This window comes from Bombina bombina, chromosome 6 (assembly GCF_027579735.1).
Source record: "Bombina bombina isolate aBomBom1 chromosome 6, aBomBom1.pri, whole genome shotgun sequence".
NCBI lineage: Eukaryota > Metazoa > Chordata > Amphibia > Anura > Bombinatoridae > Bombina > Bombina bombina.
Window position 1 is genome coordinate 1,097,894,843 of NC_069504.1, and position 20,392 is coordinate 1,097,915,234.

Genomic DNA, 20,392 nt, shown 5'->3' on the forward strand with positions numbered 1-20,392 from the left:
TGTGAACAAAGATATTATATTCATGAACATCAGAGAGGTAATTAATTACATTTTTTTGCCAAGTTTAGTTTTTAGTATTTTTTTCCCTATACTGTGCCCACACATTACTTAATTTTAAAGCTAAAGTATTTAGGCACTCACACTCTGATCTTCCAGTTTAACAAAGATCTGTTGGCAGACATTTATCCAACATTGGAGCTTTTTGGCACTGCTTATTGACCATAGAAAAATAAGTTATAAAAGCTGCATACAATTATTAGAGTAATGCAATAGTTTTGACTATTACAGCGTATAGACAGTCATTATTGAACCATTAGTAGTTCACATTAGATCACCCTTAAAGAATATTTGAAAAGTGTAAAATAAAATATGATACTTACAATATAATATATGACTAACTGATGTGCTGTAATTTTGTCCACTTATGTTGTGACCGTAGCAATTTTCTATCAAATTCATAACAAGCAACAAACTGGAGAGGGATCTGTGCTGAGCAGAAGATATTCTGTACAATAGTAACAATTTTCTTCACTGCAGAAATGTACTTCCTAAAAATTGTGATTCCTTATTTTAGCAAAATGCTAATACAGTTACTTTTACATGGGGGGGGGGGCATTAAAGGGACAGTAAACACTTTAAAATTGTAATATAAAATGTTTGTGTGTAGTAAAAATAAAACTTTCAAATATATTTTTATTGTTGTTTTTATTTGGTTTAATTCTGAGTTAAAGGGACAGTAAAATAAAAATTAAACTTTCATAATTCAGATAGAACATTCAATTTGAAACTGCTTTCCAAGCTCACTGTACATTTTTATACAACAGTAACCAACCTGATTCCATAGCATTAAGGTCTTAAAGGGGACATGAAAATCAAAATATTTATTTCATGATTCAGATAGAGAATTCAATTTTAAACAACATTCTAATTTACTTCTATTATTTTATTTGCTGATTCTTCAGATATCCTTTGCTGAAGAAATAGCAATGCACATGGGTGAGCCAATCGCACAAGGCTTCGATATGCAGCCACCAATCAGCAGCTAATTAACCTATTTAGATATGCTTTTCAACAAAGGATATCAAGAGAATGAAGCAATATTATAATAGAAATAAATTGGAATGTTGTTTAAAGTGGCATGCTCTTTCTAAACCATGAAAGAAAGAAAAAATTGTGTTTCATATCCCTTTAAGCGGATATAAAAGGTTTTAAATGGTTTACTTTATTTTTTATTATCATACATTTTTGATAAGACGGAAGTAGAATTACAAGGTTAAATTAATTGAACAGTAAAATATTTAAAGGGACTTCATCCTTAAATTGATAACCCCATAAAACTGTTTTATTTCATTAAAACACAAAACATGTAATATATATTCACTATTTATTTTTCCTGCTTTTGCTGTAATCTACTTCTCCTCTAGAGGGAGGTCTCCTCTTGTACAATACTGACATTGAAGTGGTGTGGAGGATGGAATTTTGTTTTAATTTTATTGTTTGTTACCAACCTGCAAGATGGGAAAGTGGTGACATTGTGGTTAGCATTAGCCTAGCCATGGTCTAGTCAAAATTAAACTTGACTTGAACATGATTTAGATAGGGCGTGCAATTTTAAACAACTTTTCAATGTACTTTTATCATTAAATTTGCTTTGTTCTCTTGCCAAACCTAGGTAGGCGCATATGCTAATTTCTAGGCCCTTGAAGGCCGCCTCTTATCTCAGTGAATTTTGACAAATGTACTAGTTAGACACTGCTAGTACATGTGTGCCCTACAGATAACATTGTGCTCGCTCCCGTGGTCAGCATTGTAGTCATTAGGTTAACCCTTTGGTTGGCAGAAGAATGCATTGAAGCTCTTTTTGTCAACAAGAATTTACATCCAAAATGTTAATGGCAGTTTGCAAGGCTTTGTGTGCATTTGCCAATATCGAAGACAGATTATAGTAGATTGTGCGAAATTCCAATAGTAATCCAAAGAATCTAAGTCTGACTACAACTGGTCATTAGATTATTCAGATATACGTGTGTTTAGGCGTGTAGCTTTAAAAGCCTCGTCTTAAAAGTTACTTTCTCCAACGCAAAAATGCTTCTGTTTTCGGAATATAAAAACCCACAAACTTGTCACTAAGTTGTTTTTTACTGCAGATTTACAGAATTTGTATTTTACTTCTGCAATTATTAAGGTGACCTACGTGACTACATGAATAACTAACAGGTTTGTTGTTGTTTTTTTTAGATTCTTTCAATTAGTTTAACTGTAAATCATCATAGAATATGTTGCTTGGGTCATATCATCTTTTAGAAAGATATTCTGATTAATCTACATTGTCTGCATTTAATGGCTGTGAACCTGTAACATACTATTGGTCCAGTGCTGAACATGGCTGCTGAGCCAATCAGGGGAAAGCACTTGTGTTTAAATGCCAATCACTGGCTGTTCTGCTCAGGATCTGCAGTGTACTGCAGCTCTGGGGCTTACCTTACCTTGGTTTTTAACTCCTGTGCAGTAGAGGCAAGTAATAATGCAATAACATTATTTTTTTTGTTGTTATTGCAGTTGTATGCCCATTTAAAGGCACTTCTAAGACAAACTATTCTGGTGTTATGCACCAATCAGAAGAGTAGAATTAGGCATGAACACAATTTCAGGATTCAGCTTTTGTTTGCTAAATAAATGCTGGATATGGCTGCAGGCAGTGGTATTCATTTAATTTCAGCACCGGATATATTAGCATGAAAGTGAAACACACAGAGATCTGGATTTGCACATTTCTCTGTGTGTTGCTATTTCACAAACAAAACAAATATTGCAGCCGGCAGCCATATTCAGCATTCATTTAGCAAACACATCACCCATGTTTAATTAGAATTATCTGAATTCTGTACCAAGTGTGTGGTTCTTTACATGTCTTACAATTAAAGGGACAGTAAAGTCAAAACTAAACTTAAATAGATTGGATAGAGCATATTTACTACATTTATCAATATTGCTTAGTTCTCTTGTATCCTTTGTTAAAAAGTAATCCTAGGTGAGTTCAGGAGTGTGCAACAATGCTTAGATCCATGTTATACATAGTTACATAAACTGCTGCATAATGCTATGGCAGCAGTTTGCAACTATGTATCACAAAACTAATCCTTATTTAACAAATGTATATTGCAAACTTGCTTATTAAACTTTGGTTGCTCTGGAATGTCCCTTTAAGCCCTTACATCATTTCTGGGCTACCAGTTCCACTGTAAAGGCGACATATGGAGGTGCTAGTTCTGAAAATGCTTTTTGCTAATATTGCATCAGTTGCTATAATCAGCCTCTAATCATTTATTTTCTGTGAAGGGCAGTTAAGTCAAAATTATCATTTCATTATTCAAAAAAGGGACCAAATAGATTAAAAAAAAAACTTCATTCTCTTGGTATCCTTTGTTAAAGGGACAGTAAACACCTTGAGATATTTATATATAAAATGTTTAGTAATGCATAATGTAATACCTTTGTAATATAGGTTTCATTATTTATTTTGCCCCCTTTTCATATAATGCAGCTCTGATATATATATAATTCTCAGACCTTTTTCTAGGCTAACTCTGATACATATCTGTCCCTAATTGACTTTATCCGATTACAACTGCAAAACAATTCACTTCATACCAATAAAATGACAGTGACTAGCCTAGTTGACTGTAAACTAAAGCCCCGATTGGCTCCTCCAAATAAAGCAAAAAGTTTAGCTATTGAAAACTTACTGCATTAAAAATTCATATTAATTTATTTTAAAAACATTAGGACTTGGCTGATTTATTATTCTATTGCAACAAAACAGAAACGTCTTGCAAGTACAAGATGTTTAAAGAATAAACCTAGGTTAGCTCAAAAGAGTGCATTTGTTTTCACACTATATGGCAGCAGTGTTTGCAACAATATTTGTAGCAATGTTATACATTGTTACCAACACTGCTGCCATAGAGTGCTAAATACACATTCACGCTTTCTGAGCTGACCTAGATTTACTGTTCACCAAAAGAATGAAATAAACTCGGTAAATAATGTCATTTGGAATAATATGTTGCTTTAGGTTTCTCACCCTATCAGATTAATGAAAGTTCAACTTTTCTACTTCACTGTCCCTTTAATTTGAAGTCACCTGTCTATACACAGACACACAGCAGACTCACACTTGCCTTCTCTCTTTCTCATGAACTCTGCTGTAAAATAACACGAGACAGAAATACGTTTGGATACTGTTATTAGCTTGGAGTACATTCCCATGGAAATGTGGGGCTGTGATTTCCAAACAGGGACATACAGGAGATTGTGAAGTACAGGACAGGCAGCAAACATGCTTTAACTATTTGTTACACACACAGTAAAAAAGGTGAGAGAGGAGCAGATAAGTGATACTCAAGTTTACAAGCCCTTCACTTCCCTGTGAATGTAGGTGTGCACAAGCGGTCATCAGACAGAAGAGAACCTGCAGTCAGTATTTATCAGACAGAGGTCATCAGACACAAGAGAACCTGCAGTCAGTATTTATCAGACAGAGGTAATCAGACAAAAGATAACCTGCAGTCAGTATTTATCAGACAGAGGTCATCAGACACAAGAGAACCTGCAGTCACTATCAGACAGAGGTCATCAGACACAAGAGAACCTGCAGTCACTATCAGACAGAGGTCATCAGACACAAGAGAACCTGCAGGCAGTATTTAGCAAGCAGCGGTCACCAGGCACAAGAGAAACTGCAGTCAGTATTTATCAAGCAGCGGTCATCAGACACAAGAGAACCTGCAGTCAGTATTTATCAAGCAGCGGTCATCAGACACAAGAGAACCTGCAGGCAGTATTTATCAAGCAGCGGTCATCAGACACAAGAGAACCTGCAGGCAGTATTTATCAAGCAGCAGTCATCAGACACAAGAGAACCTGCAGTCAGTATTTATCAAGCAACGGTCATCAGACACAAGAGAACCTGCAGGCAGTATTTATCAAGCAGCAGTCATCAGACACAAGAGAACCTGCAGTCAGTATTTATCAAGCAGCAGTTATCAGACACAAGAGAACCTGCAGTCAGTATTTATCAAGCAGCAGTCATCAGACACAAGAGAACCTGCAGTCAGTATTTATCAAGCAGCAGTCATCAGACACAAGAGAACCTGCAGGCAGTATTTATCAAGCAGCAGTCATCAGACACAAGAGAACCTGCAGTCAGTATTTATCAAGCAGCAGTTATCAGACACAAGAGAACCTGCAGGCAGTATTTAGCAAGCAGCGGTCACCAGGCACAAGAGAAACTGCAGTCAGTATTTATCAAGCAGCAGTCATCAGACACAAGAGAACCTGCAGTCAGTATTTATCAAGCAGCGGTCATCAGACACAAGAGAACCTGCCGTCAGTATTTATCAAGCAGAGGTCATCAGACACAAGAGAACCTGCAGTCAGTATTTATCAATCAGCGGTTATCAGACACAAGAGAACCTGCAGTCAGTATTTATCAAGCAGCGGTAATCAGACACAAGAGAACCTGCAGTCAGTATTTATCAAGCAGCGGTCATCAGACACAAGAGAACCTGCAGTCAGTATTTATCAAGCAGAGGTTATCAGACACAAGAGAACCTGCAGTCAGTATTTATCAAGCAGCGGTCATCAGACATAAGAGAACCTGCAGTCAGTATTTATCAAGCAACGGTCATCAGACACAAGAGAACCTGCAGGCAGTATTTATCAAGCAGCAGTCATCAGACACAAGAGAACCTGCAGTCAGTATTTATCAAGCAGCAGTTATCAGACACAAGAGAACCTGCAGTCAGTATTTATCAAGCAGCAGTCATCAGACACAAGAGAACCTGCAGTCAGTATTTATCAAGCAGCAGTCATCAGACACAAGAGAACCTGCAGGCAGTATTTATCAAGCAGCAGTCATCAGACACAAGAGAACCTGCAGTCAGTATTTATCAAGCAGCAGTTATCAGACACAAGAGAACCTGCAGGCAGTATTTAGCAAGCAGCGGTCACCAGGCACAAGAGAAACTGCAGTCAGTATTTATCAAGCAGCAGTCATCAGACACAAGAGAACCTGCAGTCAGTATTTATCAAGCAGCAGTCATCAGACACAAGAGAACCTGCAGTCAGTATTTATCAAGCAGCGGTCATCAGACACAAGAGAACCTGCCGTCAGTATTTATCAAGCAGAGGTCATCAGACACAAGAGAACCTGCAGTCAGTATTTATCAATCAGCGGTTATCAGACACAAGAGAACCTGCAGTCAGTATTTATCAAGCAGCGGTAATCAGACACAAGAGAACCTGCAGTCAGTATTTATCAAGCAGCGGTCATCAGACACAAGAGAACCTGCAGTCAGTATTTATCAAGCAGAGGTCATCAGACACAAGAGAACCTGCAGTCAGTATTTATCAAGCAGCGGTCATCAGACACAAGAGAACCTGCAGTCAGTATTTATCAAGCAGCGGTCATCAGACACAAGAGAACCTGCAGTCAGTATTTATCAAGCAGCGGTCATCAGACACAAGAGAACCTGCAGGCAGTATTTATCAAGCAGAGGTCATCAGACACAAGAGAACCTGCAGTCAGTATTTATCAAGCAGCAGTCATCAGACACAAGAGAACCTGCAGGCAGTATTTATCAAGCAGAGGTCATCAGACACAAGAGAACCTGCAGGCAGTATTTATCAAGCAGCGGTCATCAGACACAAGAGAGCCTGCAGGCAGTATTTATCAAGCAGCGGTCATCAGACACAAGAGAACCTGCAGTCACAATTTATCAGACAGAGGTCATCAGACACAAGAGAACCTCCAGTTAGTATTTATCAAGCAGCGGTCATCAGACACAAGAGAGCCTGCAGTCAGTATTTATCAGACAGAGGTCATCAGACACAAGAGAACCTGCAGTCACAATTTATCAGACAGAGGTCATCAGACACAAGAGAACCTGCAGTCAGTATTTATCAAGGAGCAGTCTTCAGACACAAGAGAACCTGCAGTCAGTATTTATCAAGCAGTGGTCATCAGACACAAGAGAACCTGCAGTCAGTATTTATCAAGCAACCGTCATCAGACACAAGAGAACCTGCAGAAAGTATTTATCAAGCAACCGTCATCAGACACAAGAGAACCTGCAGTCAGTATTTATCAAGCAACCGTCATCAGACACAAGAGAACCTGCAGTTAGTATTTATCAAGCATCAGTCATCAGACACAAGAGAACCTGCAGAAAGTATTTATCAAGCAACCGTCAGACACAAGAGAACCTGCAGTTAGTATTTATCAAGCAGCAGTCATCAGACACAAGAGAACCTGCAGTCTGTATTTATCAAGCAGCAGTCATCAGACACAAGAGAACCCGCAGTCAGTAATTATTAAGCAGCGGTCATCAGACACAAGAGAACCTGCGGTCAGTATTTATCAAGCAGATGTCCTCAGACAAAAGAGAACCTGCAGTCAGTAATTATTAAGCAGCGGTCATCAGACACAAGAGAACCTGCAGTCTGTATTTATCAAGCAGTGGTCATCAGACACAAGAGAACCTGCAGTCAGTATTTATCAAGCAGCAGTTATCAGACACAAGAGAACCTGCAGGCAGTATTTATCAAGCAGAGGTCACCAGACACAAGAGAACCTGCAGTCAGTATTTATCAAGCAGCAGTCATCAGACACAAGAGAACCTACAGGCAGTATTTATCAAGCAGCAGTTATCAGACACAAGAGAACCTGCAGACAGTATTTATCAAGCAGCAGTCATCAGACACAAGAGAACCTGCAGGCAGTATTTATCAAGCAGCAGTCATCAGACACAAGAGAACCTGCAGTCAGCATTTATCAAGCAGCGGCCATCAGACACAAGAGAACCTGCAGTCAGTATTTAGCAAGCAGCGGTCAGCAGACACAAAAGAACCTGCAGTCAGTATTTAGCAAGCAGCGGTCAGCAGACACAAGAGAACCTGCAGTCAGTATTTATCAAGCAGAGGTCATCAGACAGAAGAGAACCTGCAGTCAGTATTTATCAAGCAGCGGTCATCAGACACAAGAGAACCTGCAGTCAGTATTTATCAGACAGAGGTCATCAGACAGAAGAGAACCTACAGTCAGTATTTATCAAGCAGCGGTCATCAGACACAAGAGAACCTGCAGTCAGTATTTATCAAGCAGAGGTCATCAGACACAAGAGAACCTGCAGTCAGTATTTATCAAGCAGCGGTCATCAGACACAAGAGAACCTGCAGTCAGTATTTATCAAGCAGAGGTCATCAGACACAAGAGAACCTGCAGTCAGTATTTATCAAGCAGCCGTCATCAAACACAAGAGAACCTGCAGTCAGTATTTATCAAGCAGCGGTCATTAGACACAAGAGAACCTGCAGTCAGTATTTATCAAGCAGCGGTCATCAGACACAAGAGAACCTGCAGTTAGTATTTATCAAGCAGCAGTCATCAGACACAAGAGAACCTGCAGTCAGTATTTATCAAGCAGCAGTCATCAGACACAAGAGAACCTGCAGTCAGTATTTATTAAGCAGCGGTCATCAGACACAAGAGAACCTGCAGTCAATATTTATCAAGCAGAGGTCATCAGACACAAGAGAACCTCCAGTTAGTATTTATCAAGCAGCAGTCATCAGACACAAGAGAACCTGCAGTCAGTATTTATCAAGCAGCGGACATCAGACACAAGAGAACCTGCAGTCAGTATTTATCAAGCAGCAGTCATCAGACACAAGAGAACCTGCAGGCCGTATTTATCAAGCAGCGGTCATCAGACACACGAGAACCTGCAGTCAGTATTTATCAAGCAGCGGTCATCAGACACACGAGAACCTGCAGGCAGTATTTATCAAGCAGCAGTCATTAGACACAAGAGAACCTGCAGTCAGGATTTATCAAGCAGCGGTCATCAGACACACGAGAACCTGCAGTCAGTATTTATCAAGCAGCAGTCATCAGATACAAGAGAACCTGCAGTCAGTATTTATCAAGCAGCAGTCATTAGACTGCTGCTTCACAACCCTGTTCTCCACCTCTTAAGTGGTCTCTGCGGTCTCGTCCGACTGGGGAGATTAACAGCTCCTGCCCATGCGTGATTGGCTGTGCGCAGGCAGGCGGCGGGGTGTTGCAGGAGCGCTTATGTGCAATATTAAATTCTGGCAACGGATTGCTACCCGCCAGAGAAGAGATTGGGCGGACAGGGGCGGACACTAAGTATTGATAAATCGAGCTCAAAGAGGGGACTAGGGACCCACCCTATGACTATAAAATAAATAAGGGCTATAGTGCTGGAATGCACATGGCTGATAGACAAGTTTCTGAGCTTTTGGCCCAAGGGATACATTTTGCCTTACACTGAAGAGTACTGAAGCAGCAAATTAACAGGATATGAACCTCAATTATTATTATTTTTATTTGTTTGGAAAGTGACACTGGGTACATGAGTAGGGTTATATGAATAGGATATAGTTTTAGTCTTTTTATGTTTACTTTGATTTAACATATTTGTTTTTACTAAAGGAGCACTGTTTAATATGCCTTTAAATATTAAAATATAAGAGTAAAGGTTTAGTTTCTATAAAGTAATGGATGTCACCATTTTTATCTAGTTTTCTATTCTCTGTTTGTGCAAAGCCGCGTGGAAACCTTGTGCTACACTGCCTTGTTTGGACAGTCTCTTGTATTGCTTGTTTTAGATCTATCCCTTCAGCAGGGCAAAGAGACAAGGGGCAACTTAAAGGGACAGTCAAGTCCAAATTAAACTTTCATGATTCAAATAGGGCATGTCATTTTAAACAACTTTCCAATTGACTTATCACCAATTTTGCTTTGTTCTCTTGGTACTCTTAGTTAAAAGCTAAATCTAGGTAGGCTCATATGTTAATTTCTTAGACCTTGACGGACGCCTGTTATCTGAATGCATTTTGACAGTTTTTCACACTAGAGGGCGTGAGTTCATGTGTGTCATATAGATAACATTGTGCTCATGCACGTGGAGTTACCTAGGAGTCAGCACTGATTGGCTTTCATGCAAGTCTGTCAAAAGAACTAAAATAAGGGACAGTTTGCAGAAGCATAGATACAACGTAATCAAAGAGGTACATAGTATATTAATATAACTGTGTTGGTTATGCAAAACTGGGGAACGGGTAATAAAGGGATTATCTATCTTTTTAAACTGTCCCTTTAAGTACAAACATGGTGGTTTTGTAGAAACTCTAGAAAAACAACAATTACAGGAAACGGGAACAAAATATATAATGAGAGTACATTGCAAAGTTTTTTTCAACTACACACAATGAAACATTTTACATTACAATCTTACTGTGTGATATTCCTTTAAACAAAGGAGTAAAATACAAGTGTTTAATACACAGGGTTTAAGTCAGCAGCCCCAGAGCATTATGCATATATCAGTAGGCGTGTCCAAAAATGTATCTTCTGTTTGAGTATTAATGCAGCAACCATTTGTAAAAACTGTCCCTTTAAATTAAAGTTCCAGTGTATTCAAATATTTTTCTAACATGTTTATGAACAAGCAGTATGTTGATAATATATTTTTTTCTATTCTGGAAAAACATACAGAAAATTGTATTGTGGACATTCAAATTAGACTTATGCTGTCTCTGACTCAAAGAAAAGTCCCACAACTCTATTGGAGGATAAGGACACACCTCACCTTTTGTATTATTCAGAACTGAAACATGCACGGTTTAGAAACAAAAACTATCATATATTTGAAAAATTACTACAACAGTCCTTTTGCTGTAAATATAGTAAAATAGCATACCAAGCACATGCATAATAACAAGACAATGCAATAACACTTAATTTTAATTAGAAATTAGCGGTATTTTATGTCTGTCAGATTTCAAAGTCCCCCTGTATCATCTAACAGTCATCGGCCAATTAACGCCTTGTATGTTTATTCATTTGCACATTCTCAATAGTAACTGGTGCCTCTGAAAGTGTACACTTGAAAACTGCAATTTAATAATAATAGAAAAGTGTTTTTTTTTTAAATTGCAAACTATATCCAAGAGTAAGATAAAGATTCACTTTGTTTCATGAAGTAAAAAAGTAGGTGATAGTGTTAAAGGGGCATCTTCCATTATTAAAGTGCCAGTAATCTGGTATAATCTTTTAAGGTACAAAGTTTGCGCTAAGCTGATGTTATATAATTCTGCACTATGTGCAGAATTATATAATATTATTTTGTGGGTGTACTGGCCCTTTAAGACATAGCATGTAATTTTAAACAACTTTCTAATTTACTTCTATTTTCTAATTTGTTTTGTTTTCTCGGTATCCTTTTGTGAAAAGGATACCTAGGTAGTCTCAGAAGCTATCGATTGGGGGCTGCATATATATGCCTTGTGATATTGGCTCACCCAATGTTCTTAGCTAGCTCCCAGTAGGAGACAGATTCTCTGTTTGCAAACCTGTCCTCCTGAAATCATTTTTATAAATTTTGCCCAATATTTCCAAGGGTAGGAAGCAAACATCAAATAAAATGCAAACGCTCTAGTGAATTGTGTGAATCTATCTAAACATTCAGAAACAATTATCCACCATACGCAATAACAATGAAGTAATTCATTTTAATGCAGTTAGTCAGATGTGGCTTCAACAGAAAAATCAGTTCTTATACAATATATCCTGTATGATTTGACCTCAAATCAACCCAGCTAATCCTCTCTTATTTTATGATGCTAATCACAGTTATGTATATAAAAAGGCTTTGTCCATTTAGCTGCAAGCTTCGGTTTAATTTAGATTTGTATATATTTACAGGGATATTACACCCCTAGCATATATAAGTATTAAAGGGACATGAAATCCATGTTTCTTTCTTTTATGATTCAGAAATGTTTTACAATCACTCAACAGGTTTTGCAAAGTAAGAGCAATTCTGATGTACACCTCTTGAAAAGTCTGGTGGAACACCTGTTCCTAGTCTTATTTGCTGTGACAGATGTAAATGAGTTTGTATACTGAGCTAACCAATCATTAGATGATTGCATACCCAAGAAAATGTCCCCTTCTTAAAGTACCACTAAAGACAGTAGATTTGCATAATCAGCAAATGCATAATAAAAATACAATACAATAGCACAGTCTGAACTTTAAATGAGTAGTAGGGTTTTCTGCCAAATGTCAGTTATGTCTATTTCCACTCCTCGTGTCATGTGACAACCATCAGCCAATCACAAATGCATTTATGTATACTCTATGTATTCTTGCACATGCTCAGTAGGAACTGGTGACTCAACCCCTGTAAATATAAAAAGACAGCTCATTTTGTTAATGGAAGTAAATTGGAAAGTTGTTTAAAATTACATATTCTACCTGAATCATGAAAGTTTAATTTGCAATTGAGTGTCCGTTTAAATAGACATAGAACACCTAGATTGTTCTGCAGTCTTGAAATAAATTAACATATTAGGTGAGTTTAAAAAATAATTTGAATGCATTAACACTTTGTTTGCTGCAATTGTTTGGCCAAACTCAGCCAATCATTTGCCTTATTTAGAGAAGCCAATCAGGATTTGATGCTGGAGCTACCACTGTGATTTTGTAAAGCAAAGGTTGCATTGTTTTGCAGTTTCTAATCTGGCCCCGGTGCTAAGACCACAAGGACACATATGTAGCAGGTTAGGCTGTAAATGTTGCGTTGTGCACTTACAATTTTCAGAATTAGTAAACCCACAATTTTTAGAGTTAAAACTACAGTAAAAGGGGGAAAAGTACACAAAGTAGTTTTACTTTACAAAATATAAAACAATTATATTACAATCTCAAAGTGCTTAAAGGACCACTTAATAAAGTAGAATTACATAGTTAATAAGTGCATAATAAAAATACAATGATTTCACACCTACTCTTAATTTCAAATAAGCAGTAGATATTTTTTTCTGGCAAATTTATTTTCCCCTATTTTCCAGCCCCCTGTATTATGTGACAGACATCAGCCAATCGCAGACTAGTATACCATATGAGCTTGTGCACATACTCAGTAGGATCCTGTTCCTAGGGATATGCAAATGTGTTTATATTTGAATTTGAATGTTAGAACGAATGTTATTGTAGAAATTTGATTTACATAATAGAATGTTGATAAGAACGAATATTCTTAAAAATTCTATTTTCGAATGTTATTTACAGTTTTCGAATGTGACATTCGAATTCGAATGTAACATTCAAATTCGAAAGTGACATTCGAATGTCAAATTTGAATATTACATTTATAAAACACAATTGTAGACTAGAAATACTATTTAGAATTTTAATGTCACATTCGAATCGAACGTCCCATTCGAATTTGAATATTACATTTATAAAACACAGTATTAGACTACAAATACTATTTAGAATTTGAATGTTTCATTTGAATTCGAATGTAGCATTCGAATATTACATTTATTAAACACAGTTGTAAACTAGAAATACTATTTCGAAATTCGAATGTCACATTTGAATTTGAATATTACATTTAAAAAACACAGTATTAGACTAGACATACTATTTAAAATTCGAATGTGACATTCGAATTCGAATGTAGCATTCAAATTCGAATATTACATTTATTAAACACAGTTGTAGACTAGAAATACTATTTTGAATGTCACATTCAAATATTACATTTCGAAATTGAATGAATACATAGCTAAACATTTTATTATTCGAACGATTAATTTCGAATTTTATTGAAAAATTCAAAAACGAAAATTTGAAAATAGAATGTTAGAATGTTATATAAACATTCGAAATTCAATTCGAACCAACGAATGTATCAAAATTAATTTTAAATTTCGAATTTTTAGAAACATTCGCCCATCCCTACCTGTTCCCCAGAAAATGTCTATATAAAAATATAGATAAAAATTTGATAATGGAAATAAATTAGAAAGTGTCTTAAAACTGCTGCTCTTTATGAATCCTAAAAGTTTATTTTGGCTTGAGTGCCCCTTTAAATGTCCTTTCAAGTATAATAGACACATCGGATGAAACAAAACAAGTACGGAGGTAATTTACAGCAAAAGCAGACAAAATAAACAATGAACATATGGTTGAACATTGTTTTTTTTTTTCCAATTAAACATTTTATAAGGAGATCAAACGTTGAGTGTACTGTACCCTTAAAGGAAACAGAGAAGACGATAATGAGTTTATTTATTGCTAAAATAATTTTAGCTAAAACTGAAGCTAACCAATGCAGTTTCATAAACTTAAAAATATCATGTGATTATGCTAGATTTCTCCGGCTCCAAAAGTGACTAAACACTTCATGCCAACAAAAGCTTCACAAACAGACTATATCATGTTAACTTAGCAAAGGCAGATAGAATTTGTGGAAAACATATGTCTATGAATCATATCCCCAGGCACAGTGCAGACAGAAGCCAATCTAATGACACCATAAGATGGCATCAAACCCTTTTTTAAAATGTAGGGTGTGATTAGGGATACTACACTTATGCTCTCCTAGCTAATCCCAATATGGAGTGTGCTAACCTCATGAAGTACACCCTTAGTTCAAAAAGAAAAATGTGGGGGAGGGATAGCGCTAACGAATAGCTGAGAGCCAAAATATCTAAAAAAACTCTAATGAGATAGTGTATAAATATTATAAAAAATCGAATTAAAATTAGCCAAGAAAAAAGAATTGGATATATATGTACAAATAAATCAATATTTATTAATATAAGATAAATTCTAACAGATAACTCCTATAAAAGATGCCGGCATCAGGTAAAAAATGTATCTAAAAAACTGCAATAAGAATGTAAAAAATGTATCTAAAAAACTGCAATAAGAATGTAAAAAATGTATCTAAAAAACTGCAATAATAGGAGTTATCTGTTAGAATTTATCTTATATTAATAAATATTGATTTATTTGTACATATATATCCAATTCTTTTTTCTTGGCTAATTTTAATTCGATTTTTTATAATATTTATACACTATCTCATTAGAGTTTTTTTAGATATTTTGGCTCTCAGCTATTCGTTAGCGCTATCAAACCCTTTTTTATAATGTTCTGTCTCTTTGCCAACCAAAAATAAAATCAAGATCCCATATTATAGATAAACATGACAGACGTAAAAAAAAAAAAAATACAAAGTGAAATGATGTATCGGATCATTTCTTGTCTCTCTTCTGTCTCAGGCAAAAGCAAGTGCTTATATGCTGGATCAAAACACTATTATCAAATAAGATCTGAATAGTGAGAAAAGAATGTAAAACACGCATTCATTTACTGAGAAATCTCCCACACCAAAACAATTGCAGGCCTCAGGGTAGAGGGACACAGCTCTGCGACATCCTGTGTATGGGGTGAGTGTCAGGAAGGGTGAAAACCACCCAGTCACACAGCTCTATTATATATCTGCATATAGGGTATGTACAGGAGGGCAGGCAGACACTTACCCAGTCATGCAGCTCTGCTATATCTGCATATAGGGTATGGAACAGGAGAGCAGACACTTACCCAGCCATGCAGCTCTGCTATATCTGCATATAGGGTATGGTACAGGAGGGCAGACACTTACCCAGTCATGCAGCTCTTCTATATCTGCATATAGGGTATGGTACAGGAGGGCAGACACTTACCCAGTCATGCAGCTCTGCTATATCTGCATATAGGGTATGGTACAGGAGGACAGACATTTACCCAGTCATGTAGCTCTGCTATATCTGCATATAGGGTATGGTACAGGAGAACAGACACTTACCCAGTCATGCAGCTCTGCTATATCTGCATATAGGGTATGGTACAGGAGGGCAGACACTTACCCAGTCATGCAGCTCTTCTATATCTGCATATAGGGTATGGTACAGGAGGGCAGACACTTACCCAGTCATGCTGCTCTGCTATATTTGCATATAGGGTATGGTACAGGAGGGCAGACACCCAGTCATGCAGCTCTGCTATATTTACATATAGGGTATGGTACAGGAGGGCAGACACCCAGTCACACAGCTCTGCTATATCTACATATAGGGTATGGTACAGGAGAGCAGACACTTACCCAATCATGCAGCTCTGCTATATTTGCATATAGGGTATGATACAGGAGAACAGACACTTACCCAGCCATGCAGCTCTGCTATATCTGCATATAGGGTATGGTACAGGAGGGCAGACACATACCCAGTCATGCAGCAATGCTATATCTGCATATAGGGTATGGTACAGGAGGGCAGACACTTACTCAGCCATGCAACTCTGCTATATCTGCATATAGGGTATGGTACAGGAGGACTGTGGACAGACATTTACCCAGTCATGCTGCTCTGCTATATCTGCATATAGGGTATGGTACAGGAGAGCAGACACTTGCCCAGTCACGCAGCTCTGCTAGATTTGCATATAGGGTATGGTACAGGAGAGCAGACACTTACCCAGCCATGCAGCTCTGCTATATCTGCATATAGGGTATGGTACAGGAGGACAGACACTTACCCAGTCATGCAGCTCTGCTATATCTGCATATAGGGTATGGTAAAGAAGAACAGACACTTACCCAGTCATGCAGCTCTTCTATATCTGCATATATGGTATGGTACAGGAGGGCAGACACTTACCCAGTCATGCAACTCTGCTATATCTGCATATAGGGTATGGTACAGGAGGGCAGACACTTACCCAGCCATGCAGCTCTTCTATATCTGCATATAGGGTATGGTACAGGAGGGCAGACACTTACCCAGTCATGCAGCTCAGCTATATCTGCATATAGGGTATGGTACAGGAGGGCAGACACTTACCCAGTCATGCAGCTCTGCTATATTTGCATATACGGTATGGTACAGGAGGGCAGACACTTACCCAGTCATGCAGCTCTGCTATATCTGCATATAGGGTATGGTACAGGAGGGCAGACACTTACCCAGTCATGCAGCTCTGCTATATCTGCATATAGGGTATGGTACAGGAGGGCAGACACTTACCCAGTCACGCAGCTCTGCTATATCTGCATATAGGGTATGGTACAGGAGGGCAGACACTTACCCAGTCATGCAGCTCTGCTATATCTGCATATAGGGTATGGTACAGGAGGGCAGACACTTACCCAGTCATGCAGCTCTTCTATATCTGCATATAGGGTATGGTACAGGAGGGCAGACACTTACCCAGTCATGCAGCTCTGCTATATCTGCATATAGGGTATGGTACAGGAGGGCAGACACTTACCCAGTCATGCAGCTCTGCTATATCTGCATATAGGGTATGGTACAGGAGGGCAGACACTTACCCAGTCATGCAGCTCTGCTATATCTGCATATAGGGTATGGTACAGGAGGGCAGACACTTACCCAGTCATGCAGCTCTGCTATATCTGCATATAGGGTATGGTACAGGAGGGCAGACACTTACCCAGTCATGCAGCTCTTCTATATCTGCATATAGGGTATGGTACAGGAGGGCAGACACTTACCCAGTCATGCAGCTCTGCTATATCTGCATATAGGGTATGGTACAGGAGGGCAGACACTTACCCAGTCATGCAGCTCTGCTATATCTGCATATAGGGTATGGTACAGGAGGGCAGACACTTACCCAGTCATGCAGCTCTGCTATATTTGCATATAGGGTATGGTACAGGAGGGCAGACACTTACCCAGTCATGCAGCTCTGCTATATCTGCATATAGGGTATGGTACAGGAGGGCAGACACTTACCCAGTCATGCAGCTCTGCTATATCTACATATAGGGTATGGTACAGGAGGGCAGACACTTACCCAGTCACGCAGCTCTGCTATAGCTACATATAGGGTATGGTACAGGAGGGCAGACACTTACCCAGTCATGCAGCTCTGCTATATCTGCATGTAGGGTATGGTACAGGAGGGCAGACACTTACCCAGTCATGCAGCTCTGCTATATCTACATATAGGGTATGGTACAGGAGGGCAGACACTTACCCAGTCACGCAGCTCTGCTATATCTACATATAGGGTATGGTACAGGAGGGCAGACACTTACCCAGTCACGCAGCTCTGCTATATCTACATATAGGGTATGGTACAGGAGGGCAGACACTTACCCAGTCATGCAGCTCTGCTATATCTGCATATAGGGTATGGTACAGGAGGGCAGACACCCAGTCATGCAGCTCTGCTATATCTACATATAGGGTATGGTACAGGAGGGCAGACACTTACCCAGTCATGCAACTCTGCTATATCTGCATATAGGGTATGGTACAGGAGGGCAGACACCCAGTCACGCAGCTCTGCTATATCTGCATATAGGGCATGGTACAGGAGGACAGACACTTACCCAGTCATGCAGCTCTGCTATATCTGCATATAGGGTATGGTACAGGAGGACAGACACTTACCCAGTCATGCAGCTCTGCTATATCTGCATATAGGGTATGGTACAGGAGAGCATACACTTACCCAGTCATGCAGCTCTGCTATATCTGCATATAGGGTATGGTACAGGAGAACAGACACTTACCCAGTCATGCAGCTCAGCTATATTTGCATATAGGGTATGGTACAGAAGGGCAGACACTTACCCAGTCATGCAGCTCTGCTATATTTTCATATAGGGTATGGTACAGGAGAACAGACACTTACCCAGTCATGCAGCTCTGCTATATTTGCATATAGGGTATGGTACAGGAGGGCAGACACCTACCCAGTCATGCAGCTCTGCTATATCTGCATATAGGGTATGGTACAGGAGAGCAGACACCCAGTCACGCAGCTCTGCTATATCTGCATATAGGGCATGGTACAGGAGGACAGACACTTACCCAGTCATGCAGCTCTGCTATATCTGCATATAGGGTATGGTACAGGAGAACAGACACTTACCCAGTCATGCAGCTCTGCTATATCTGCATATAGGGTATGGTACAGGAGAACAGACACTTACCCAGTCATGCAGCTCTGCTATATCTGCATATAGGGTATGGTACAGGAGAACAGACACTTACCCAGTCATGCAGCTCTTCTATATCTGCATATAGGGTATGGTACAGGAGGACAGACACTTACCCAGTCACGCAGCTCTGCTATATCTTTATATAGGGTATGGTACAGGAAGGCAGACACTTACCCAGTCACGCAGCTCTGCTATATTTGCATATAGGGTATGGTACAGGAGGGCAGACACCCAGTCACGCAGCTCTGCTATATCTGCATATAGGGCATGGTACAGGAGGACAGACACTTACCCAGTCATGCAGCTCTGCTATATCTGCATATAGGGTATGGTACAGGAGGGCAGACACTTACCCAGTCATGCAGCTCTGCTATATCTGCATATAGGGTATGGTACAGGAGAACAGAGAGTCATACCCCCCAACTGTCCCGATTTTTGCAGGACAGTCCCGATTTTAGGGGTCTGTCTCCCTGTCCCGGGTTGCCAGCCATCTGTCCCGATTTTCCCCATGAATTATTTATTTTTTTTTTTTAAATTCTATTGGGCCCATACTCAGAAGCAGCTGGCTTTGCTCTCACAGGGTTAGATACCTCTCAGATTCCCTGTGGAAAAGGAATGGTGTGTGGGTTAAGCAGGAGTAAGAAGGTTGTATACACTCTGACCACGGGTAATGGTGACCTCTTTAACCTACATCTGGTAGTGATGACGTCTAACTCCTGGTAATAATACTAGCATGCCTTCAGTTTTATACAATGAGCAGTGCTAATACCAGGGTAACGAACAGTGGCAGCTGCAGACTGCCAGTTAATGTGCTTGCCAACCCCAGGACCCCATACAATGAATTACAGATACACATATATGATGTAGTGTGTGTGTCTATCTGTATCCATAACTGTGTGTGTGTATCTGTATGTATAAGTGTATGCTATGTAGTGTGTGTATCTGAATGTTTAAGTGTATGCTATGTAGTGTGTGTGTATCTGCATGTATAAGTGTATGCTATGTAGTGTGTGTGTATCTGCATGTGTAAGTGTATGCTATGTAGTGTGTGTGTATCTGCATGTGTAAGTGTATGCTATGTAGTGTGTGTGTATCTGCATGTGTAAGTGTATGCTATGTAGTGTGTGTATCTGCATGTGTAAGTGTATGCTATGTAGTGTGTGTGTATCTGCATGTGTAAGTGTATGCTATGTAGTGTGTGTATCTGCATGTGTAAATGTATGCTATGTAGTGTGTGTGTATCTGCATGTGTAAGTGTATGCTATGTAGTGTGTGTGTATCTGTATGTATAAGTGTATGCTATGTAGTGTGTGTGTATCTGTATGTATAAGTGTATGCTATGTAGTGTGTGTGTGTATCTGCATGTGTAAGTGTATGCTATGTAGTGTGTGTGTATCTGCATGTATAAGTGTATGCTATGTAGTGTGTGTGTATCTGCATGTATAAGTGTATGCTATGTAGTGTGTGTGTATCTGCATGTATAAGTGTAT

The 20,392-nt window shown here is 39.0% G+C and overlaps 1 protein-coding gene across 4 annotated transcripts in view; it reads right to left on the reverse strand.

Moving 5' to 3' along the window:
- Window positions 1-20,392, reverse strand: part of FGD4 (FYVE, RhoGEF and PH domain containing 4) — a 374,120-nt gene that overhangs the window by 226,918 nt on the left and 126,810 nt on the right. The window contains exon 1 of one of the 4 annotated variants that reach the window (XM_053719018.1): window positions 381-479. The exons of the other annotated variants lie outside the window; for them this stretch is intronic. Coding sequence (XP_053574993.1) covers window positions 381-459 — 79 coding nt within the window. The 5' untranslated portion in view covers window positions 460-479. Of the gene's footprint in view, window positions 1-380; window positions 480-20,392 lie in introns of those variants that run through there. 4 annotated transcript variants of the gene reach the window in all.